At 47.9% G+C, this 25,671-nt stretch overlaps 1 protein-coding gene across 7 annotated transcripts in view; it reads right to left on the bottom strand.

Annotated features, from left to right (window-relative positions):
• EFL1 (elongation factor like GTPase 1) overlaps positions 1-25,671 on the bottom strand; it is a 233,633-nt gene that overhangs the window by 55,216 nt on the left and 152,746 nt on the right. For all 7 annotated transcript variants that reach the window (XM_078771785.1, XM_078771786.1, XM_078771787.1 and 4 more), the window contains one exon: positions 15,198-15,561. In XM_078771785.1, the coding sequence (XP_078627911.1) occupies positions 15,198-15,561 (364 nt within the window). The remainder of the gene's footprint in view (positions 1-15,197; positions 15,562-25,671) is intronic.

Genomic DNA, 25,671 nt, shown 5'->3' with positions numbered 1-25,671 from the left:
TTACACTTCTATCTCCCAAACTGCTTAATGGAAAAAATTGAAACATGGCTCATTGATTGTCAAGTACACCCCATGGGGAATAAGATATGTTAATGATGTCATAGGTGCCTCCATTATGACGTCATAATTCGACAAGTACGATGCTTGCTCTGATCAGGATGAAAAAAAAAATCCTCTGCAACTGTTAGTCCGATGAACACTAAATTTTCAGAATATGAGCGGCTCCTCCTGAATAATTGTTCTAATGATAATTATGACATCATAGGTCACGTGGTACAGGCGCCATCTTGGAAAAATCTAAAAAAGTTGCACCTCGACATCTCCGAAACCACTCCATGGAAAAAATAGAAACATAGCTCATTGTCAAGTACTCCCCTTGGGAAATAAGATATGTTACTGATGATGTAATTGGTGCTGTAATTATGATGTCATAATTCAACAGGGACAACGCTTAACCAGATCAGTTTGAAATTTATTGAGCGTAATCTATGCAACAATTATATTAGAGAACATAAATTTATGATAATTGCTCACGTGGTCTGGCGGCCATATTGGATCAAAGGAAAAAAACGTTCAAAAACAGAAGAGTTGGCTCGCACCAAGTTGACTGTGCAGGGTAAGTATTCGATGAATCCCATCTAGTTAACACTGTGAACAGCTTCACGTGATATTCCACCGTTCACAGGTAAACAATGCTTCGTGGGATATCCCGTCATTAACACTGTGAACAGCTTCACGTGATATCCTGCCGCCGTTCACAGGAAAACATTGCTTCGCAGGATATCCCACCAGCTGCCTAACACGTCATCCCTGCGAGTTACTGTGCAGAATGAAAACACTCCACAGTATTGATTAGGGCAATTAGCTGTCTCCCTTTTCCCCATTGAAACAATGGCATGGCATTCATTCGTGGATTTTCATCGACATTCGTGGGTTTTGTCTCGCCATTTCCGGGACTTTCATCAACCTTCGCGGATTATAGTCAACATTCTTGGGATTTGCCTCACCATTTGGGGATTTTGCCTCACCATTCGTGGATTTTGCCTCATTATTCGCAGTTTGTTCCTCACCATTCATGGTTTTTCACGACTCGGGAACCTATCCCCCCTTTTCCATTGAAACAATGCCCCCCTATTCGCGGGTTTCGCTCTTCGTGGATTTTCACGACTCGGGAACCTATCCCCCCTTTTCCATTGAAACAATGCCCCCCTATTCGCGAGTTTCGCTATACGCGGATTTTCCAGGAACGTATCCCCCGCGAATAGCGGGGTCTGACTGTATACTTGAGAATCTTCAATTTCACAAGAAACAAAAAAAAATAAACATTTAGAGGTTGTTTGTATTGATGCTTTATAGGCAGCATTTTAATGCACTAGGGCATTGCCCGTACTATATGTATATCTAAAATTATATCCCCCCCCTCTATTTACATGAAATGGTTTGGTCCAAAGCGAACGGCTTCCGGAGTTTGGTAAAGAAATCGCCATCGCGTGCACAAACGCGCAGGAAAGCGAATGAATCGCAAATTCGTTTTTATTAGTTTTAAAACATCGTTTAACGCCAACATAGCGCCAACATAGTTTGCAAACGTGAAATAAATGAATACGCTCTCAAATGTGCCATCCGAGGCAGAGTGTGTCCGCCACGTTCGGCACACGCGATAGTTCGCTGCTCTCTGATTGGTTGAATCGTTTTTTGGACATAGCTCGGTAAGTAATTGTCCGATTAATATGAAACCTTGGAAAAGGCACATCCTCGGGTCCCCAGCAATATACCTGGCAAGTTAAAAGTATATCGGACCCGTGGTTGTCGAGAAACAGCGGTCACAGACAAACGTACAAACAGAGATTACTGGAATTATAGATAGATATCCAAAGTTGTATTCATAACTACGCATTAGCCTGGCAGGATGGCCAAGACCTTGAGGTATGAACAATCGCCTCGAAGCTGCCTAGCTTGGGTTAGAATCCTGACCCAGTTATACAATTGTCATCCCGGTGTTTTAGTGGCAGGGCTTTCATCAATGTGTGTGCCGTACCTCAGATAGTACTTAAATTGGAATTTCCATCTGTTGGCATTAGTTAGTGGACATTAAAGATCCCACAGTGTCCTTTTGCGAAGAACAGGCAAGCTATCACCAGCACCCTGAGCAAATTCCAAATTCCTATCCTGATTTCCGAAATCGGAGTGGCTGTAACCTATACATCAGCGGCACAGTCACGTCCTCAGCCAATGATGCTACCCCGTAACCTTATGCTGCATACAAAAGAAGAGGAAGAACCAGGAAGTGCAGGAAGATTACCCACTTTGCCAAAAGATTAGCGAGCGGGCTGAGTTTTACTGAAAATCCAACCGCGACACCACAATTCTCCTGCAACAAGATCAAATTTTAGAAGCTTGGATTCCAAATAATGAACACTTCTGCAATCGGCAAAAAATGAACCTGCAAACTGTTACCCATCTTAACGTTCTTTAAAAAAAATCCTCCATACCCAAACAAACCCACAGTATCGATGTGCGAATCATGAAGTCGACTTCACGTGTGGAGAATACGGATTTCTAAAATGCTAAGAAAATAATAAACAAGGTAGGCAGAAGAGCTTGGAGTTATGTGCATTCGCCTATTTGCAGTCTATATTAGCTCTTATATGAGCCTCGACTAAGTGAATGAATGAATGAATGAATGAATGAATGATCGTTTTAAGGCCATTTTCCCCGCTAGAGCGGGGGTTAGCCTTGCGGGCCCCATGACAATCATGGTTCCCTGTTTGAGGCAATGTTTTTATGGCCAGATGCCCTTCCTGACGCCAACCCTTAGTCGCCTCTTACGATGCGCAGGGATACGGTGTACCTATTCTAAACCAGGGCACACACCGGGATCATTCATCCCAGCAAGCTGGAACTCAATGAAAATTGAGCTGGGTTGAATTTTGAGCAAAAATTGAGCAAAATCAAAATCTTATATGAGCCTCGACTAAGTATACAAAAATAAAAGTCTAGACTGGGTTTGAATGCCGATCCAGAACTACTATTCTGGTATTTTGCAAGCAGGGGGTGAGGCATTGATGTGTGCCCTCCATCGGATGGACGTTAATCCAGAGGAACCACCCTGTATACCAGCGACACTGGTCAGTCGGCATGAAAGATCCCTCGGTGTCTTTTGCGAAGAGGAGGCGAATAATGTCGGGCACCCTGAACAAATTCCAAATTCCTGCACGAATCACCTACAGTCAAATGTCAGGCCTGGGACAGTTTGTTCATGAAAGATTTGGGCAAAAAACATTTCCCGTCCGTCCCGACAAGATGGGAATAATTTGGGCCATTAAAGAAGTGGCAGTAATAGTAGTAGCAGTATACATTAAATGCCCACATTTCTTGAAGAAGCGAAAAACCCCTGTTAAGGTGATTCAATTGTGATAAAAAAGGACCACAAAAAGTGCCATTTAATCGCGATAATGAAACTATAACATGTATGAGATTTTGAAATGCTCTTTATGCTTGAAGCAAAAAATGAAAAACCATTAAAAATATCCAACAGAATGTTTCTCGGGAGGAAAGTCTCAAAAAAAGCAAACGTTTATTTAAATTTATTTTCTTGCACATTCTCCTGGGACTCCACAACGGTAAATTCAAATTTTGGAATAAAAGCTCGTCCCACCAATAGTTCATTTAGAAACCAATATAAATCTTTTGACGTCTCATGAAATAATGATTCCAAATGGCTTTTAAATTGGGTTTACATGGTTGGGAGAGGTAGGGGGGTGAGGGGGAGAATAAACCAATAGCAGAAAATGTAAATCTTTAAAAATTCATACCTGAAAATTATTTTACTTTGCTTAGGTACGTCAGGGACTCGGAATCGATCCTTCGCTCAGAACAAACGGAAGAATGATGCGGTTTGGTAAAGATTCCTTCTTGAAATGGAAGGAGAGCTTACATTTATGAACTTGGGATATGCAACGTGCAAGCTTTGGTTGGGCATTAGGACTTGGGCACAGAAGCTTAATCGACTCACATTTGTTACAATAAAAAGGAAAATTAAATAATCTGCTGTCATGTAACACAATTAACAACAAAATTGTCAACCGGCCACAGACAGCGGCTTTTCTCATAGACGCTTAAATGCGTCTATCATTCAAAGCTCGGATATGCTCGGATAACATGATGCATGGTACGGCTTGGATGACACCATCATTTTAGCAAATGTCCACCAAAAACAGCCCAGTGTCACGTCCATTAAACAAAATTACCGAATCTTTTGCGGTTCACTCAATCAGTCACATCTTTCTGGAATAACAGAGGCACACCACAGTTCCAACACAGAGACATTGCGGATTGAGTGTTGATAAAAATAAAAATAAATAACCACCTTTAGAGGCCATTTTTCCCCGCAAAACGGGGGTTGGCCTTTTTCGGGAACCGTGGTTGTTGTTGTTTTTTTTGTTTTTTTTTCAAAAACAGTGGTTTTTGTTGATGAAGAGCGAATAATGAGCAGGTGTTTTAGTCTGCTCAAAAACAATATGGGTCATAGTCCCGGTGTGTACCCTGGTTTAGAATAGGTACACCGTATCCCTGCGTGTCGTAAGAGGCGACTAAGGGTTGGCGTCAGGAAGGGCATCCGGCCAGAAAAACATTGCCTCAAAAAGAGAACCACGACAATTACAACTACATATGGGCAGGGTACAGCCCAAAGTGGAGATCGGTTTCTGAGGTTTGGGACATGGAATGTAGGGACAATGACAGGGAGATCAGGAGAAGTGGTGGAAGTATTGATCAGAAGAGTGGACATATGTTGTGTGCAAGAGACGAGATGGAAGGGAAGTGGTGTGAGAATGGTGAAGGGTAGGCAGGGACAGAAATACAAGTTTGTGTGGTAAGGGTGCCCGGAGGGTGTGAATGGTGTTGGTGTCCTGATTTCTGAGGAGTTTGTAGACAGTGCGGTGAGTGTGACTAGAGTGAGTGAAAGGTTGATGATGGTGAAAATGACGATTGGAAAGCTCTTGGTGAACGTCATCTCGGGATATGCTCCGCAGGTTGGTCGGAGCGATGAAGAGAAGGACAAGTTCTGGTGTGCGATAGAGAAGCTGATGGAAAACGTGAAAGATGAGGAAGTTGTTGTGGTAGGAGGAGACCTAAATGGACATGTGGGAAGGAGTATGGACGGTTTTGAGGGAGTTCATGGGGGTTACGGATATGGTGTGAGAAATGGAGAAGGTGAAAGGATTTTGGAGTTTGCTGATGGAGCTGATTTGATTTATAATACTCAGTTCCAGAAAGAGGATAATAAGCTTGTTACATACACGTCAGGTGGGTCAATGACAACGGTTGCCTACCTGATGGTGCGTAGGCGAGATAGGGGGCACCTCCGGGACACAAAGGTGATCCGGGTGGAGGGGGCTGTTTCACAGCACCACTTGGTTGTCTGCGACATAAGGGTGAAAGGTGCGAGGAGAGCTCGGCGAGTGAAGTACCAACCGAGAATGAAGGTGTGGAGGTTGAAAGAGGTGACAGTGGGGGAGGCATTAAAAGAGAGGCTGAGTATGGTAGAGGATGATGTGGTTGAGCTTGAAAGTGGTTGGATGTCAATGAAAGATAGTCTGTTGGGAGCCGTTGGTGAGGTATGTGGATGGACAAAAGGACCACCGAGGCACTCGGAAACATGGTGGTGGGATGATGAAGTTGGAAAGAAGATTGACGAGAAGAGGAAGAAGTTCAAGGAGTGGCAGAAAGTGAAGGGTATGGGGGCAGAAAAGGCAGAGCATGAAAGTTATGAGGCAGCCAAGAAGGCTGCAAAGAAAGATGTAGCAAAGGTGCAGGAGGCATGTAGGAAAATGTTCGGAGAACGCTTGGATTTGGAAGAGGGTCAGAGAGCGGTATTCAGGATTGCAAAGCAGATAGCGAAAGAGAGGTGTGATGTGATGGGGTGAGTTGCTTGAAGGATGAAGTGGGACAAATCGTTGTGGACCCAGATGGAATTAAAGGAAGATGGAAGAGATATATGGAAATACTGTTGAATGCAGAGAATGAATGGGATGGCAACATAGAGAGTAACCCAGTTTTAGGACCGGCAGAGAAGATAACCGAGAAGGAAGTTGAGGAAGCGATAAAAGCAATGAAGAGTAGAAAAACGGGAGGGCCGACGGGAGTTGTGGGAGATATGTTGAAGGCAGCGGGAAATTGGGGTGTGAAGAGAATGACAGAGATCTGCAATCTGGTGGTGAAAGAAGGCTGCATTCCAGTGGATTGGGAACTGAGTACCCTCGTCCCTCTATACAAGGGGAAAGGTGACCCTCTGGACTGTGGCTCGGATCGAGTGATAAAGTTATTGGAGCATGGAATGAAGGTATTGGAAAGGGTGTTGGAGAGGAGGGTAAGGAAGAAGGTGAAGATAGACGAAATGCAGTTTGGATTTATGCCAGGAAGAGGAACGACAGACACGCTCTTTATTGTGAGGCAGTTGCAGGAGAAGTACATGGAGAAGAGGAAGAAATTGTTTCTTGGGTTTGTTGGTCTGGAGAAAGCATCGATAGGGTTCCACACGAAGTATTGACATGGGCATTGAGGAAGTTAGGAGTGGAGGAATGGTTGATCAGAGTAGTGATGGCAATGTACAAAAGAGCGCGCACAGCTGTAAAGACGAAGGACGGGAACAGTGGTGAGTTTGAGGTGAAGGTGGGAGTGCATCAGGGGTCGGTACTAAGTCCACTACTATTTGTAGCTGTGATGGAGGTGCTGGCTCAGAACGTAAAGGAGGGTTCACCGTGGGAGTTGTTGTATGCAGATGATCTGGTGTTGATTGCGGAAAGTATGGATGGACTGAAGGAAAAGATGAACAAGTGGAAGGAATGTATGGAGACAAAAGGTATGAAGGTGAATATCGGAAAGACGAAGGTGATGGCAAGTGGTAAAGCATGTGGTGAGGTGGAAAGAACTGGGAAGTGGCCGTGTGCTGTGTGCAGGAAGGGTGTCTGAGTGAATTCCATTCAATGTACAATGTGCGCTGAGTGGGTTCATCAAAAATGCAGTGGTCTGAGAGGGTCATTAACCAGTGTGGCAGCTACATTCAAATGTAAGGTGTGCACAGAGGAAGCTACAGATGGAGGAAATGTTGAGTTGCATCTTGGAGACGGCGTGAAGCTGGAAGGTGTGAAAACATTTTGTTACCTCGGAGACATGCTGAATGGAGAAGGTGGATCAGACTCGGCAACGGTTGCTCGAGTGAGATGTGCATGGAAGAAGTTTCGGGAACTGAGTGGCATGCTGATGAGGAGGGGAGTGTCGTTGAAGCTGAAGGGAAAGGTGTATGCTGCATGTTTGAGAAGTGTCATGATTTATGGTAGCGAGACATGGGTAATGAACGTTAAGCAGCAACGAAGGCTGGAAAGGGTGGAAATGCGAATGGTTCGGTGGATGTGCAGAGTATCGTTGAAAGAGAGAGAGGAAGACAAAATATGTTGGCGAAGGATGATGGGAATAGAGCCTGTGATTGATGCTGTGAAGAGGAACAGGTTGAGATGGTTTGGTCATGTGTTAAGGAAGGATGAAAGTGACTGGTTGATAAGAGTGATGGAAATGAATGTAGAAGTTTGTCGAAGTGGTTAAACTGCCCTCTTATTGTTGAACTGCCAAAATCTAGGCTCTCTGCTCACCTTCACTCTTTCATTCCCATTTTCTCCAGCCTCTGGAACAAACTCCCCCACTCCCTTCAATCCCACTCCTCCCTCCAGGTCTTTAAAACAGCTGTTCACCACCATCTCTTATCTTCCCCCATCCAAAACCTTGATCTTTTCTACCCCCCGCTAATTCACCGCAGATACACTTTTTTTTTGAAATTCCAACTACTTTCCTGGAAGTCCTTGTTGTGTTCATATGTTTTATACCTCTCCCACCTCCCCCCAAGCCCTCCCCCTCCCACATTTCTCCCGATGTCCCTGCTCTCAAATGTTGTGTTTGTGTCCTTCCCCCCCCCCCCCTCCCCATCTTGTCTACCACTCCCCTTATTTTTTGTGTTTTATGTGTCGGTTTGACTTTTTGTGTGATTAATGTTCGCCCTTTCACGAGCCTCGATCTTGTATCCCAAAAAATAAAATAAAAATAAAAAAATGTAGAAGGAAGTAGAGGACGGGGAAGACCGAGAAAGACTTGGCTAAAGATGGTGGAAGAAGAAATGCGGGCAAGGGGGTTAACAAGGGGTGATGCAGAAAATAGGGCAAAATGGGAAAGATCGTCATGTGGACCGCAAGGCTAACCCCCGCTCAAGCAGGGAAAATGGCCTTAAAATGCACGTTGTTGTTGTTGTTGTTGTATAAACAATAGCGTTTGTAAATATTCTGCAGGTAATTTGCTGTTGGTTAGTGTCGCTTATTTTAAAGTGTTGAGCTGCTGACAAGCTTTACTAATTAATTAATGCCTCTGCACAGGATGGCAAATAAACAAACTCGCTCGATGAGACAAATTCACGGTCATGTTGAAATTTAACCGTCAAGAGGGCAAGCATCCGGGATAGTGTTATGAACAGCGTTCCAACACTCACCATGCATAGTTAGTCATTTGACGCTCAATTTGGTGCAACACATGACACACGTACAAGGGTTGGCAGAATAGCCTACAGGTAAACACACTCAAATCTTAGCTGTCTATCCTGGATTTGAATCCCAACACAGCTATAAAATGCCCTCCTGGTATTCCGAGTGCAAGCCGAGGCATCAATGTATGTACTGTACCTCCCTCCACCAGGCTTATCAGTTTACGTGTTGTATCCCACTGTGATAGGCCCAATCTGAATGCAACAAAATCTCATCGGTTGTTCTTGTCACCTAACCATCCACAACTTTTTGAGATGTCGTGCTACATATTGACTCATTTTTGGTCCCATCTATCAATGGTGAAGAAACACTTTAAAAAAATTATAGTATCTGGATCCAGATCTTCACCAAAATCAAATCGTTTTGTACTTGTCACACTTCCAACCTGTCCACCAGGTTTCGTCCAAATCAGTCCATAACCGTTTGAGATATCCTGCTCAGGGACAGCCAGACAGACAGACAAACAGTGGTGAAACATAACCTCTGTCCACCTTCAGTAGCAGATGTAATAAGAAGGAGGAATATGAAAGAAGGAATAAGAAGCAAAGACACGACAGATGCAGAATGCGATCGAGACAAAGCAGGTACACAAGGTGGAACAAAACTATATCCGTATTTTCTGGTGTATTAACCACGACTGTGTATAAACCACATCCTGTTTTTGGCCCTCAAAAAAAAAAAAATCATGCTCCCGGCGAAGCTTGATGATGTCGGACTGGAAATGCGTAGTCTTATCAACCGTGTCATCGGGTAGATGTTGGGAGATGTGCATGCGGCGTTGAACCGACAGATCATGGTGTGCCATGAATCTGTCGGCCCAAGACGGGCTCGCCATAAAGTCCCCGATGTCATCCTCTTTAGCCAAGCTTCTCACCTTCAGCCTGAGAGCAAGTGTTGAATGAAAAACGTGTAAATTAAAACGAATTTCCCATTACAAGAGGCAGAGGTTAGGGAGAGTGGTTTTTTAAATCTTTGTTTTGTCTTTGGTATGTTTTGTTTTGTTTTGTGTGGCATTGTGTGCTGTGAATCGTGTGCACACATTTTGTGTGTGACGTGTTGCACATGTTTTGTGTGCATATGTAGTTATGTACACACAAATAAGTGTGCACACACACTCTAATATATTTACTCATATTTATAAAAAAAAGAAATATATACATATATATATATATATATATATATATATATATATATATATATATACAGATACACACACACACACACACACACACACACACACACACACACACACACACACACACACACACACACACACACACACACACACACACACACACACACACACACGGTTTTTCTTGATAACTTCCTTTAAGAATGCGCAAATGGAGATGCCCTAAGACGGAGTCCAGGATGCAGGAAGTGGGTGCATTCATCAAGATTCAAAATGGCACGTAGCCGATGATGCAAGGACGCGTCACCGACAACCTGGCTGAGGGTTCTGAAGACCACGCATTGCCTTCAGGATGATTGAAAGATGGCTAATAGTGTTCGAAAGGGGCAGAACATAATCAAACTAGAGCAATTCGACTGTGTCACCAATATTCCTCCGCATAGTCCCACAACGGGTAGATGCCCTCGTTTTCCCCGCATAGTCCCACAACGGGTAGATGCCCTCGTTCACTGTCCTAAAAATAAACAAGTTGGATTTAAATCCCGTCAGCTGTTTTCAAGCATCACATTTTCACCAGCCATGACAGGTTTCACATCGATCAGTGAAGCGGTTTCAGAGAAGGGATTTATTTAAATATTGGCTTTCAAGCCAATATGGCTGCCACACCACGTGACATATGACCTTAAAAAATGTACACTCTGCATATGTATGTGTCGGGGATCACATTTGTGAAGTTTTGTGTTGATTGGACACTTCCAAATTGGACTAAGGTTCGTTTTTCTGTCCAAGGATGGCTGCCAAACCACGTGACCTACGACATCATCATTTTCAAACAATATGCAGCAATGGTGTTAGATTATTTGTAAAATTTCGCATCAATAGGGAAAGCGGTTTCAGAGATATAATTATTTAATATTTTCCTTCAACCCAATATGGCTGCCACACCATGTGACAACAGGCATTTTAAGGCCATTTTCCCTGCAAGAGCGGGGGTTAGCCTTGCGGTCCCCATGACGATCTTCTCCATTTTGCCCTATTTTCTGCATCTCCCCTTGTTAACCCCCTTGCCCGCATTTCTTCTTCGACCATCTTTAGCCAAGTCTTTCTCAGTTATCCCGGTCCTCTACTTCCTTCTACATTCATTTCCATCACTCTTCTCAACCAGTCACTTTCATCCTTCCTCAACACATGACCAAACCATCTCAAACTGTTTCTCTTCACAGCATCAATCACAGGCTCCATTCCCATCATCTTTCGCAATTCATCATTTGTCGTCCTCTCTCTCTCAACGATACTCCATACATCCACCGAACCATTCGCATTTCCACCCTTTCCAGCCTTCGTTGCTGCTCGACGTTCATTACCCATTTCTCACTCCCATAGATCATAACACTTCCCCACACATACACCTTTCCCTTCAGCTTCAACGACACTCCCCTCCTCGTCAGCATGCCACTCAGTTCCCGAAACTTCTTCCATACACATCTCACTCCAGCAACAGTTGCCGAGTCGGATCCACCTTCTCCATTCAGCATGTCTCCTAGGTAACAAAATGTTTTCACACCTTCCAGCTTCACGCCGTCTCCAAGATCCAACTAAACATTTCCTCCATTTGCAGCTCCCTCTGTGCACACCTTACACTTGAATGTAGCTGCCACACTGGTTAATGACCCTCTCAAACCACTACATTTTTGATGAATCCACTCAGCGCACATTGTACATTGAATGGAATTCACTCAGACACCCTTCCTGCACACAGCACATGGCCACTTCCAAGTTCTTTCCACCTCACCACATGCTTTACCACTTGCCATCACCTTCGTTTTTCCGATATTCACGTTCAGACCTTTTGTCTCCATACATTCCTTCCACTTGTTCATCTGCTCCTTCAGTCCATCCATACTTTCTGCAATCAACACCAGATCATCTGCAGACAACAACTCCCACGGTAAACCCTCCTTTACGTTCCGAGCCAGCACCTCCATCACAGCTACAAATAGTAGTGGACTTCGTACCGACCCCTGATGCACTCCCACCTTCACCTCAAACTCACCACTGTTCCCGTCCTTCGTCCTTACAGCTGTGCGCACTCTTTGTACTTTGCCATCACTACTCTGATCAACCATTCCTCCACTCCTAACTTCCTCAATGCCCATGTCACTACTTCACGTGGAACCCTATAGAATGCTTTCTCCAGATCAACAAACCCAAGAAACAACTTCTTCCTCTTCTCCATGTACTTCTCCTGCAACTGCCTCACAATAAAAAGCGCGTCTGTCATTCCTCTTCCTGGCATAAATCCAAACTGCATTTCTTCAATCTTCACTTTCTTCCTTGTCTTCCTCTCCAACACCCTTTCCAATACATTAATTCCATGCTCCAATAACTTTATCACTCGATACGAGCCACAGTCCAGAGGGTCACCTTCCCCCTTGTATAGAGGGACGAGGGTACTCTGTTCCCAATCCACTGGAATGCAGCCTTCTTTCACCACCAGATTGCAGATCTCTGTCATTCTCTTCACACCCCAATTTCCCGCTGCCCTCAACATATCTCCCACAACTCCCGTCGGCCCTCCCGCTTTTCTACTCTTCATTGCTTTTATCGCTTCCTCAACTTCCTTCTCGGTTATCTTCTCTGCCGGTCCTAAAACTGGGTTACTCTCTATGTTGCCATCCCATTCATTCTCTGCGTTCAACAGTATTTCCATATATCTCTTCCATCTTCCTTTAATTCCATCTGGGTCCACAACGATTTGTCCCACTTCATCCTTCAAGCAACTCACCCCATCACATCACACCTCTCTTTCGCTATCTGCTTTGCAATCCTGAATACCGCTCTCTGACCCTCTTACAAATCCAAGCGTTCTCCGAACATTTTCCTACATGCCTCCTGCACCTTTGCTACATCTTTCTTTGCAGCCTTCTTGGCTGCCTCATAACTTTCATGCTCTGCCTTTTCTGCCCCCATACCCTTCACTTTCTGCCACTCCTTGAACTTCTTCCTCTTCTCGTCAATCTTCTTTCCAACTTCATCATCCCACCACCATGTTTCCGAGTGCCTCGGTGGTCCTTTTGTCCATCCACATACCTCACCAACGGCTCCCAACAGACTATCTTTCATTGACATCCAACCACCTTCAAGCTCAACCACATCATCCTCCACCATACTCAGCCTCTCTTTTAATGCCTCCCCCACTGTCACCTCTTTCAACCTCCACACCTTCATTCTCGGTTGGTACTTCACTTGCCGAGCTCTCCTCGCACCTTTCACCCTTATGTCGCAGACAACCAAGTGGTGCTCTGAAACAGCCTCCTCCCCGGGATCATCGTTGTGTCTCGGAGGTGCCCCCTATCTCGCCTACGCACCATCAGGTAGTCAACGGTTGTCGTCGACCCACCTGACGTGTATGTAACAAGCTTATTATCCTCTTTCTGGAACTGAGTATTACAAATCAACAAATCAGCTCCATCAGCAAACTCCAAAATCCTTTCACCTTCTCCATTTCTCACACCATATCCATAACCCCCATGAACTCCCTCAAAACCATCCATACTCCTTCCCACATGTCCATTTAGGTCTCCTCCTACCACAACAACTTCCTCATCTTTCACGTTTTCCATCAGCTTCTCTATCGCACACCAGAACTTGTCCTTCTCACCATGTGATCATCACTTGCCACACCATGTGACGAATGATGTTTTCGTGATCCTCTTTTAATCACCATGCCTTGTCAATGACACACGTAAAGTATCGAGTCAATCGACTTGGTGGTTTGGGAGAAGGTTTTTTTTATGGTTTTAGGTTAAATCGAATTCGGATCTAATTCGGTTAAATCTAATCTAATTCGGGGACGGAGTTCGCTGTCTAAACATGGTAGCGCTAGGCCAGTGGGACCGCCGGGACCCACGTGCACTCACAAGTTGTTCTGCGCGTGGGCGGCAGTATCAGACTGGGGCGCCCAAACGCTCCCCGGCTAAAGTTCATCCTGAAAGCGCCCACATTGTGCGGACAAACCAAGTCAAGGGCCACGTGGTCAGGAGAACCTCGTCCCTTCCGGTCACACTGTGCCTATCGGCCGGCCTCGAAGACCGAAATTGTGACGGTGTCACCCGAAAAAGAGCTTTGATCATGATTGATCATTTGATTTGATCAAAAGATCATGCCCTGTTTGTCGTTGAAGGCGGCAAAAAGGGTTGGCGTCAGGAAGGGCATCCGGCCGTAAAACATTGCTTCAAAAAGGGGACCAAAAAACAACTACCACGGTCCCCAAAAAGGCCAACCCCCGCTTTGCGGGGAAAAATGGCCTCTAAACGGTGTTTTTTTTTTTAGGTTAAATCTAATATGGCTGCCAAACCATGTGACCTATGTCAAAAAAATTATATTTCAATGCAAATAGGTCATCGATCATGTGCATGCAATTTCAGATTTTTAGGATAAGGAATTTGATTAAAACATTTTTGGCTAGTATACTTCACCTATGATGTCATCATGATCATGCTTTTGTTCCCCATTGGGAGTACTTGACAATGTGCCATTTTTTTTCCATTCAGCAGTTTCCGAGAAATATATATTTAAATTATTTGCGTTTAATCCAAGATGGCTGCCATACCACGTGACCTATGACATCACAATTATCATAAAAAACATTCTGCATAGATGTCACTCCTACCCTGAAAGTTTCGTCTCAATCGGCCATGTGGTTGCTGAGATAAACGAGGTTACGGACGGACAACCCAAAAACATGATGCCTCTGGACAAAGCTCTTTGGTGAATATGTCCGGAACTCGACTTGTAAATATGGCCATTCTTCCAAACCACAATGTCTGGTGCCATACCTAGCACTGTTATGACAACCCAACTGGCTGCACAGCAACGGAGGGTATTGGAATGCCCTCCATGAGCCCACGACTTGTTTCCAAAACACAGAAAGGGCCAAGGATGGATACGTCTTACAAACTGAGCTTCAAGTGCCCAAAAGGAAGAACTTCCATTGAAAGTTCATGAAGAAAAATTGTTACAGGTGTGAAGATCCATATTCAAAAATGAAGGCACCACCTGCCAGTCAGTTACACTAGTTGGTGGTGTCTTCATTTGCGCACAACAAATGGTGCAATGGAAATTCCTTTGAGGGATTGTAAAAGTGTATCAATAAATAATTCATTAATATGTTGCCATTACTTTTATGGGACAGTATAATAAAGTTATTGCCGACATAATGTTGTTGTGTGAATGATACGTTTGACACGAGAGGATGAGATTAATTATTATGGAACAATCACCAGGAATAACAAAAAGAAAGACTCGTGTACACGGGACACAAAATGGCACAAGTTGTTCAAAATCTCCAGAATGCTGTTACAGACCATCCAATAATGCTGGGTGATCCTGGACTACCGAATGGGAAGAGCAATTACCAAAATCTGACATTGATAATGACAATAACCCTCGAGCACCGTTCCTCCCCATGTAAGCCTCACCTCTGGAAGTTCCTGGGTGGAGGAAACGTCCTGGCTTTCGTGGAGAGTCGAATTAAACTGTTCTATGGATCGTATCAGCTCCACGCTCTCTTCGAGGAGATGCGGAACACCCTCGGGTAGAGGCAGCGCTCGTACAGAGACCGTGCACTCCTTGCCTGGGGTGGTGACCGTCACAAGGCCGTCGCCTTCAACGCGAATGTCCTCTGAGAGGCGTCCTTCGGTCTTGGCTCCCCTCCTCCGCTGGATGGCAAATAGGTTTTGACTCCCCATGTCCTCGTTAACCATGTCGACCTTCGGTCGACGGATGATGGTCTCTCGGAAAGGGATGATCGGAGCGGAAACGTCTATCTCGATCTTGGCAAAGCTGTCAAACGGCAAACCCAGGTACATAGACGTATTATCTTTACTCTGTCCAGTGCAAGCAAAAAATTTCAAAGCGCAACTTTGCACAAATGCTATCAACATCATGTAAGCAACAAAATCCAGACTTAAGACCAAAACTAACCAACATTGAAACTTTTGGCTTAGACGATAACACCAGAATAAAATCAAGGCATCGGTGAGACACAAATGAGACGACATTTTACACATGTTGGGCTATATTGCATTTGATGTAGGCCAACAGTGGAGAAGCAGTGGATTGTCTTGTCACCACAACCCCTCATGTGCACAATGTATGCATGTGACCCCATTCACAAAATGTATCACATATACAACGTATCAGAATTACAATCAAAGGAAACATATTGTAAAACGTCCATTTGACATGTGGCGTGCTGATGAGGAGGGGAGTGTCGTTGAAGCTGAAGGGAAAGGTGCATGCTGCATGTGTGAGAAGTGTTATGATTTATGGGAGCGAGACATGGGTAATGAACGTAGAGCAGCAACGAAGGCTGGAAAGGGTGGAAATGCGAATGGTTCGGTGGATGTGTGGAGTATCGTTGAGAGAGAGGAAGACAAATGATGATTTGCGAAAGATGATGGGAATAGAGCCTGTGATTGATGCTGTGAAGAGAAACAGTTTGAGATGGTTTGGTCATGTGTTGAGGAAGGATGAAAGTGACTGCTTGAGAAGAGTGATGGAAATGAATGTAGAAGGAAGTAGAGGACGGGGAAGACCGAGAAAGACTTGGCTAAAGATGGTGGAAGAAGAAATGCGGGCAAGGGGGTTAACAAGGAGAGATGCAGAAAATAGGGCAAGATGGAGAAGATTGTCATGGGGCCCGCAAGGCTAACCCCCACGCTAGCAGGGAAAATGGCCTTAAAATGCCTGTTGTTGTTGTGTTTGTTGACAGCACATGTCTGATGATCAAGCAGGAATATGTTTAATTATTTATTTTTATTGTTGACAAACGAGCACAGCATAAAGATCGGGATGAGAGGTTATCTCAGATGTCGGCACACTCGCCTCCGATCCGATCGCTCATTAATTTGTTATACGTAGACTAGAGTCCGACAAAAACTGCCATCATGGTACAGCACCTGTAAAGGGCATTCCATCAATCCATGAGATGGGATATAAGAGGGGTTGACCCTGACTGTCGACGTCATGGAAGTTAATAATGGGCATTACAAACGCCTCTCTTCATTTATAAGAATAAATTAATAATCCTAAATTTTGTCGTCGTACTCTTGAAACCCATTTGCGTTGAATATACACTTAACACGTATCATACCTTTGGTTATACCCCCAGACAATTAAAAACACGAGAACGGCACTCGGTAGAGCACGTCCCTCTGCCAGGTTGAACAGTTTACGTTTTGTATCCACTGAAAGGCCGGATCTGGATTCGGACCTGAACCAAAATCTAATCAGCTTGTTCTTGTCATAGTCAGGTTCACTATGTCAATAAATTATATTTCGTTCAAAATCATGGTAGATTAGCAAACCTATACATTTTTGGGAAGGATATAGCATAAGGAAACTAAAAATCAATGTTTACATTTGGAGAGATACCTGTATGGCGGCCATTTTGGATTTTCAAAATGGCCACTCTAAAATACATATTTTGTTCTATTTCTGCCTCTAATTACCCTAAAAACTTTTTAAAATATACTAAGCCTATATTTTCAGGGACAAGGAATCCAATGAAAGTATCAAATTAGTGCTATGGGGAATGGTAAGACACGAATCAAAGGTTTTGAATTGCAAAATACTGTCTTTATATTCGCGATAAGTTGCATAATCAAATACATGTTATCATTTTGTACAGGCAGTTAATAACATCAAAATGTGTCACAATAATTCATATCACCAAACATACACAGGCAGTCAGCAAAATCATATATACACATGCAGTCAGTATAACTTCACATCTACACAGGCAGTCAATGACAAAATATACACAGGCAGTCAATTGCATCAAACATACACGATTACAGAATATGCCATTTAGAGTTCATCATCACTGTCCTGTGTGTCGTATCCGACAATATAGTCCGCATCGTTTTCACAGTCCGTTCCACACAAGCAAAGGTCGGTCAAATTGATTGGCAAATCGAATTGGTCGAATGGTCGATCGAATCAAATTCGATGAATCGAATCGAATCGATGGAATTGGTCGAATGGTCGAATGGTCGATCGAAGCGATTGGTCGAATTGGTCGAATGGAATTGGTCGATTGGTCGAATTGGTCGAATCGAATTGGTCGGAATTGGCAAATGTAAACATTGATTTTCTGATTTTCCATGTAATAACGTTTCCAAAAATGTATAGGTTTGCTAATCTACCATGATTTTGAACGAAAAAACATAGTGAACCTGACTATCACCAAACCCACTCATTCACCAAGTTTTGTCGAAACTCGTCCACAACCTTTTGGAGATGATATGCTATATATCGTTTTGGCCCCATCTCTCATTGGTGAAGAATCACTTGAAAAATTATCCGATCTGGATCTAGATTGGGATCTTCACCAAAATTGAACCAATTCGACCTTATCACACACCCAATGTGCCCACCAAGTTTCATCTGAATCCGTGCACAACTTTTTGAGATATCTTGCACACAAGCACAGACAAATAGACAGTGGTGAAAGCCACCTTCAGTGGCACAGGTAAAAATGCGTTACGGTGGTTCGTTCAGGACACATCAATACGCCTGTTGGGAATGTTTGGAACAAGCTTCGCTAAACTGCCCCATCAATGTTAAAATGGTGGTGGGATGACTTCCTTTACAATACCTCATGACATCTTCATCCCTTTTATTGGAGTATCTTCGTGTAACAAGCACTGTCGGTTAAATATATCATATATATAATATAATATATTTAACCGACAGTCTATATATACAGTCTTGTATATATATCTAATATCATGTATTTAACCGACAGTCTATATATACAGTCTAGTATATATATAATATAATATATTTAACCGACAGTGTATATATATACAGTCTAGTATATATATAATATAATATTGTTACTGCCAATAGTACAATTGGTGTTCCAAAATTTGGGCTAAATAAATTTAGTCCCAGGTCCGAATCCCACTCCTGACACCAATTGTTACGGCCCGCGGATAAGGATGTTGGTTTGCCGAGCGGATGGCACCGCGGCCTAACAGTTACCCCGATTAACCCGATCCCTGAACGTTGGCCGGATCGCGCCACAGATATTCAATAGGGAAAAGACTAAGGCGACACGGATGTGAAGAAGAAGAAGACAAAAAGGTTGGAAATACGAATATAATTTATTTCTATTTACACCCAAAAATAACCAAGGAGAAGGAAAGATAATAAAATAATACACAGAAGATTTTAGAGACAGTGCAACGCTAGCTTATACGAGCTTAATTAACTACCCAGGGACAAAACAAACAGAACAAACTCACGTACACAAGAGGACGGAAAGGCAGGAGGTGGATGGCTGGAGGGAGAGGAAAGTCCAAGGGGTCCTGCAACACGATCGGCGCGTTTAGCAGCCGCCGTTCCTTCGCGGCCCTGCTCAAAACCGCCGTCCAGGCCCCAAGCGGCTGTTGAGTGTTGTTGCTGCTGCTGCTGCTGCTGTGGACGTCGCGTGCTTTGCCAGGACGACAACAGGCTTTGTGCTTCCCTGGATGATGATCTCCTTAATGTTCTCTATGTTCTTTTGCTCACATGCCAGCCTCGGACTCTGCTCGGAAAAGCACCAGCTCCGGAACAAACATCGGCCCACTTGATCAGCCGTTGCTGTGTACAAAGCTTCCTTGGGTGAACTCAATGTCCTCTCGCAGTTGGTTCTCTTACAGTTGGTTCTCTCTGGATGATCATTTTACACAACTCAGCAACTACTCCACTCTACAACGTCCTTGCGCGCGCGCTTTTATAGCGCCTCCGGCGATCAAGCCGCCGGCTTTCAGGACACGCCCATCGGTGTGCTCACCTCGGCCCTGGTTAGTCACGCGACCCTCTGGCTCCGCCCTTGATGATGACGGGCGGGCACGCCTTTCTTCCACGACCCGAGCACATGTTCAATGGTGGTTTTGGAGGGGATGTAATTGGCAATCGAGGCTTGGCAATGAAAGTTTTGGGAGTGGGAATGGGGAATGAAAGGAATCTATCTATTTCACTTGGTGCAATGGAGTGTCATCTTAATGGAAGACAAGGCCTTACCCTAATACACATAATAAAGATATAACTATCAACCAGGGGGAAATCTATGATTGGCTGACGTGTATGCTTTATGGACTAATTATGGGACGCCCTTTGACCTTTATACATAACTGGAGTAAGGAGGGTCCAGACTTAAGCAATAATTCACAACAATTTAATACAATACAACACAATAAAAAAAATACAATCCTCATATCCGCAACAATATATTTAACCGACAGTCGATATAATATACAGTCTCGTATATATATAATATAATATATTTAACCGACAGTCTATATATACAGTCAAGTATATATATAATATAATATATTTAACCGACAGTGAAAATATATACAGTCTGGTATATATATAATATAATATATTTAACCGACAGTCGATATAATATACAGTCTAGTATATATATAATATAATATATTTAACCGACAGTCTATATATACAGTCTAGTATATATATATAATATAATATATTTAACCCACAGTCTATATATACAGTCTAGTATATATATAATATTGTGGCGGACACGAAAGCCCACTGGCGTGGTGACATCATTCCGCGCACCAAGTGGGCGGCGGCCACGCCCGAGGGGTAGGCGTGGCCTCAGGATATACACCGGGCGCGCAGCCCGGAGCGCGCCAGTGCTGCAGTGACCTCTTTGGAATAAAGAACTATAAACTCACCGCGTTGTCCGCTTCCTCCATGGTAGCAAGTCACGCGCGTAGTACCGCGTGCTTCATTGGTGACCTCCGACATTCGAGTCAGCCGTCGCTGACTCCCCGAAACCGCCGCAACAATGGCTACCAACGCGGTCTCCATCAAGCTCCCCGAATTCTGGGAATCACAAGCCGAAGTTTGGTTCCTGCAGGCGGAAGCCCAGTTCCGACTTCGAGGCATCACGGTGGACGAGACGATGTACTGTCACGACGCCACGTGGTCTCCGCCCTCGGGCCCGGCACGGCCACCCGCGTCGTATCGGTCCTAAGGAATCCACCTGCCGACGGCAAGTACGAGGCGGTCAAGCGTCTCCTCCTCGCCACGTTCGGCCTTACGGTGGACGCACGGGCCGATCGCCTCTTGGACCTCCCCGAGATCGGGGACACGCGACCGTCGGTCCGTATGGACCATATGCTGGCGCTCATGAGCGACGAAACCCCGAACGCTCTATTCCGGGCGTTGTTTCGACGCCAGCTGCCAGCACAAGTCCGCCTCGCTTTGGCTGGTTCCGCGTGAACGGAACCCCGTGCGCTCGCTGCTGAGGCCGACAAATACTACGCGGTTTTGGACACGCAGGCGAGTCTTGGCGCGGTTGCCGCTCCCGAGGCTCCCGAAGCTTTCCCCGATGCACCGCACCTCGTGTCCGCCGTCACGCCCCGCCCACCACCACCACCACCGCCGCTTCCGCGAAGAAAACCGCAGCCTCCGACGCCGCAGCTGCCCGCCTGGTGTTCCTTCCACACCAAGTTCGGCCACGAGGCTCGGCAGTGTCGCCCGCCGTGCTCATTCGGCAGGTCGGGAAACGGGCGAGCCGGCGCTCGGTGGCAACGGTGAGCGTCGGCAATTCCAACAGCCTGCTGTACATAACGGACACCTTGTCCGGGCGCCGTTGACTGTGCAATACGGGAGCGCAGGTGAGTGTCGTTCCTGCCGGTACGTCCGACAAGCACAACGCGGGCCGGGGCCCCGCGCTGCTTGCGGCCAATGGTACGTCTATACGCACGTACGGAAAACGCTGTCTCTCCCTGCGGTTCAGAGGTCAGGTTTTCCGTTGGTCGTTCGTTTTGGCCGACGTGCCCATGGCAGTGCTCGGCGCGGACTTCTTATGTGCTAATGGATTACTGGTCGATGTAAAGCGCAGAAGGCTTGTCCAGGCTGAGACGTTCAGCTCGCTCGCGTGTGTGCTGCCCGGCTCGTTGAGCAGCTCATCGAGCGGCTCGCCGAGCGGCTTGCTGAGCGGTTCCGTTCCGGCCAGGTTCATCTGTACGCTTCCGGCAGCGGACGAATTCGCCCGCCTCCTCGCGGGTTTCCCGGCCCTCACGTGGCCGACCATCTCGGCGGGGACCGTCAAGCACAGGGTGGAACACCACATCCCCACCGCCGGGCCACCGGTCTACGCCCGGGCACGCCGCCTCGAGCCGACGAAGCTCGCGGTAGCGAAAGCGGAGTTCGCTATGCTGGAGCGGCTCGGCATCGTGCGGCGCTCCGAGAGCGCGTGGGCGTCCCCGCTCCACATCGTGCCCAAGCCCGGCGGGGGATGGCGACCGTGCGGGGACTACCAGCGCCTCAACGACGCCACCACCCCCGACCGCTACCCCGTCCCTCACATTCAGGACTTTTCCGCCCGCTTGGCGAATATGTCCTTCTTTTCAAAGGTGGACCTCGTGCGCGGCTACCATCAGGTCCCTGTCAGGCTGGAGGACATCCCGAAGACGGCTGTCATCACGCCATTCGGGCTTTTCGAATTTCTTCGGATGCCCTTCGGTTTGAAAAATGCGGCTCAGGCGTTCCAGCGCCTCATGGACAGCGTCTTGCGCGGCTTTGATTTTTTGTACGTCTACCTGGACGACATCCTCGTCGCCAGCGCGTCCCGCGAAGAGCACCTACACCATCTCCGCACGCTCTTCGAACGTCTGGGCCAGCACGGCCTGATCGTGAACCCCGCCAAGTGCCGGTTCGATGTTGCTGAAATCGACTTTTTGGGGCACCGCGTCACCAGGCACGGGGCCGTCCCCCTACCGGCCAAGGTGGAGGCGGTGAAGGGGTTTCCGCGCCCCCGCACGATCAAGGGGCTCCAGGAGTTCCTGGGCATGGTAAACCTTTACCATCGGTTCCTGCCCCGCATCGCCCAGCTCCTGCGCCCCTTACACGAGGCCCTTCGAGGGAAGCCGGGCAAAGGTGACGTTACCTGGACCGAGCAGATGGACACGGCGTTCTTGGGCGCGAAGCTCGCCTTGGCCAACGCCACCATGCTCGCGCACCCGGCGCTCGATGCACCGATCGCCCTCACCTCCGACGCCTCGGACTACGCGGTGGGCGCGGTGTATGAGCAATGGGTGCATGGAGCTTGGCAACCGCTGGCGTTCTTCAGCCGGCAGCTTTGCCCGCCCGAAAGCCGTTACAGCACCTTCGACCGCGAGTTGCTTGGGCTTCACCTGGCGGTCAGGCACTTCCGCCATCTGCTCGAGGGCCGTGCGTTCACGGCCTTCGTCGACCACAAGCCGCTGGTTTTCGCGATGGGCAAGGTCGCCGAGCCGTGGTCGGCCCGGCAACAGCGTCACCTCGCGGCCGTGTCCGAGTACACGACGGACATCCGGCACGTCGCGGGAAAGGACAACCCGGTGGCCGATTGCCTTTCCCGGGCCGTCGCCCACGCAGTCCACCTTGGCATCGACTATGCCCGGATGGCAGCGGACCAGGCCGCCGACCCCGGGGTCCAGGCCCTGCGGACCGCCGTCACGGGCCTCCGCGTCACCGAGGTGCCCTTCGACGGAGCGGGCACGGCCCTCGTTTGCGACGTCTCCCTCGGGCGGCCTCGCCCCATCGTGCCCGCAGGCTGGCAGCGCCAGGTTTTTTACACCATCCACGGCCTGTCCCACCCGGGCACGAGGGCCTCCCAGCGGTTGGTCGCCGACAAGTTTGTCTGGCATGGCCTCCGGAAGGGCGTCCGTGGCTGGGCCAGGACGTGCCTCGCGTGCCAGCGCGCAAAGGTGCACCGACACACCCAGGCCCCCTTGGCCCCGTTTACGGTGCCGGAACGTCGGTTCGACCACGTTCACATGGACCTGGTGGGACCTCTGCCCCCCTCGCAGGGTTTCACCCATGTCCTCACCATGGTCGACCGCACCACCCGGTGGCCGGAGGCCGTGCCTTTGGCGGCAACGACGGCGGCAGACGTCGCGCAGGCGTTCATCGCCACCTCGGTCGCCCAGTTCGGCGCCCCCTCGGACATCTCGTCCGACAGCGGCCCCCAGTTCACCTCGGAGCTCTGGGGCGCGGGGGCTCGGGGTCCAGCTGCACTGAACCACGGCCTACCACCCCCAGGCCAACGGCCTGTGCGAGCGATTCCACCGCTCGTTGAAGGCCGCGCTCCGGGCCACCCTCCGCGACGGCGGCTGGGTCGACAGGCTCCCCTGGGTCCTGCTGGGCCTCCGGACGGCGCCCAAGGAGGACCTACGCGCATCCGCGGCGGAGTTGGTGTTTGGACAACCGCTGCGGGTGCCGGGCGAGTTCCTCCCCGACCCCACGGCACCTTGGTCCGCGGCGCAGGAGCGTTCTGCACTGCAGGAGACCGCCCGGAGGTTCACCCCTGTGCCGACGGCGCACCACGGGCACCCTCCTACACACGTCGCCCCGGAGCTTTGCACCGCGGAGTACGTCTTCGTCCGGCACGACGCCCACCGGACACCACTGCGGCCCCCGTACGACGGGCCTTTCCGCGTGCTGGAGACCGGGGTGAAACATTTCACCCTGGACATCGGCGGCACTCCTGACTGGGTCTCCATAGACCGCCTCAAGCCGGCCCACCTCGACGTGGACCACCCACCGCAGGTGGCTCGGCCCCCGCGTCGGGGCCGCCCCCCTGCGGGCGGACCCCCGGCACCGCCCAGCCCCGCAGGCATGCCGCCCCCCGGTCCGGCACCCATCCCGGGTACAGCCGGGGGCATCCCACCTGGCATCCCTGCACCCCGGACGCCGCTGGTCGCCAGAGGGCGCTTCGGCCGGGTCATCCGTTTGCCCCGCAAACTGGCCCTCCAGGTGCGCGGGAATTCTGGGGGGGCGCGTGTGGCGGACACGAAAGCCCACTGGCGTGGTGACATCATTCCGCGCACCAAGTGGGCGGCGGCAACACCCGAGGGGTAGGCGTGGCCTCAGGATATACACCGGGCGCGCAGCCCGGAGCGCGCCAGTGCTACAGTGACCTCTTTGGAATAAAGAACTATAAACTCACCGCGTTGTCCGCTTCCTCCTTGGTAGCAAGTCACGCGCGTAGTACCGCGTGCTTCAATATCATATATTTAACCGACAGTCTATATAATATACAGTCTAGTATCTATATAATATAATATATTTAACCGACAGTCTATATATACAGTCTAGTATATATATAATATAATATATTTAACCGACAGTCTATATCTACAGTCTAGTATATATATATAATATAATATATTTAACCGACAGTCTATATATACAGTCCAGTATATTGTGAGAAACCCCCGGTGAAACCACCTTTGTTCTCACCCAAATGAGTGCCCCGCCCACAACGTGACGTAACCTGCTTGGAGCCTCACGCGATTGGGAGGCGATTCGGCACGTGATTGGTGGAGGGGTCAGAGAGCGCGGTCGCCATCTTATGCGACGCACACGGCTCGAAGGCTCCGAGTGGGAAATATCAAAAAGGGTTTTCCTTGAAGCCTCCGGACAGCCGAGTTGGGCTGGTCGAATACCGTTCTGTATTTTACGAGCGAGTAACTCCAGAAGAGAACGAGTGATTCCCGGCTTCGTGTTGGAGCTACTGGCCGACCGTTCCTGGCGGCCTTGTGCGGTATTCCATCCTGTTACCCTCCGCGTCCCGGAGGTCGTCGATTGGAACCGCGAGTGATTGCCTGCTTCGTGTTGGAGCTACTGGCCGACCGTTCCTGCCGGCCTTGTGCGGTATTCCATCCTGTTACCCTCCGAGTCCCGGAGGTCGTCGATTGGAACCGCGAGAGATATTACCTGCGTCCTGGTTGGAGCTCCTGGTGCCGACCGTTCCTGCAGGCTTTGTGCAGTATTCCATCCTGTTACCTTTTATGGTTTTGTGATCGAGCCAATAAATAATCGTGCCTTACCCCTAGAAGGCCGATTAAAACACAATTGTGTTTATTGAGTTCTCTTTTGTTC

Source organism: Myxine glutinosa, chromosome 2 (assembly GCF_964187855.1).
Source record: "Myxine glutinosa chromosome 2, kmMyxGlut1.1, whole genome shotgun sequence".
In the NCBI taxonomy this organism is placed as follows: Eukaryota; Metazoa; Chordata; class Myxini; order Myxiniformes; family Myxinidae; genus Myxine; species Myxine glutinosa.
Note: the sequence above shows the minus strand (reverse complement) of the source record. Positions and strands in the feature narration are given on the sequence as shown.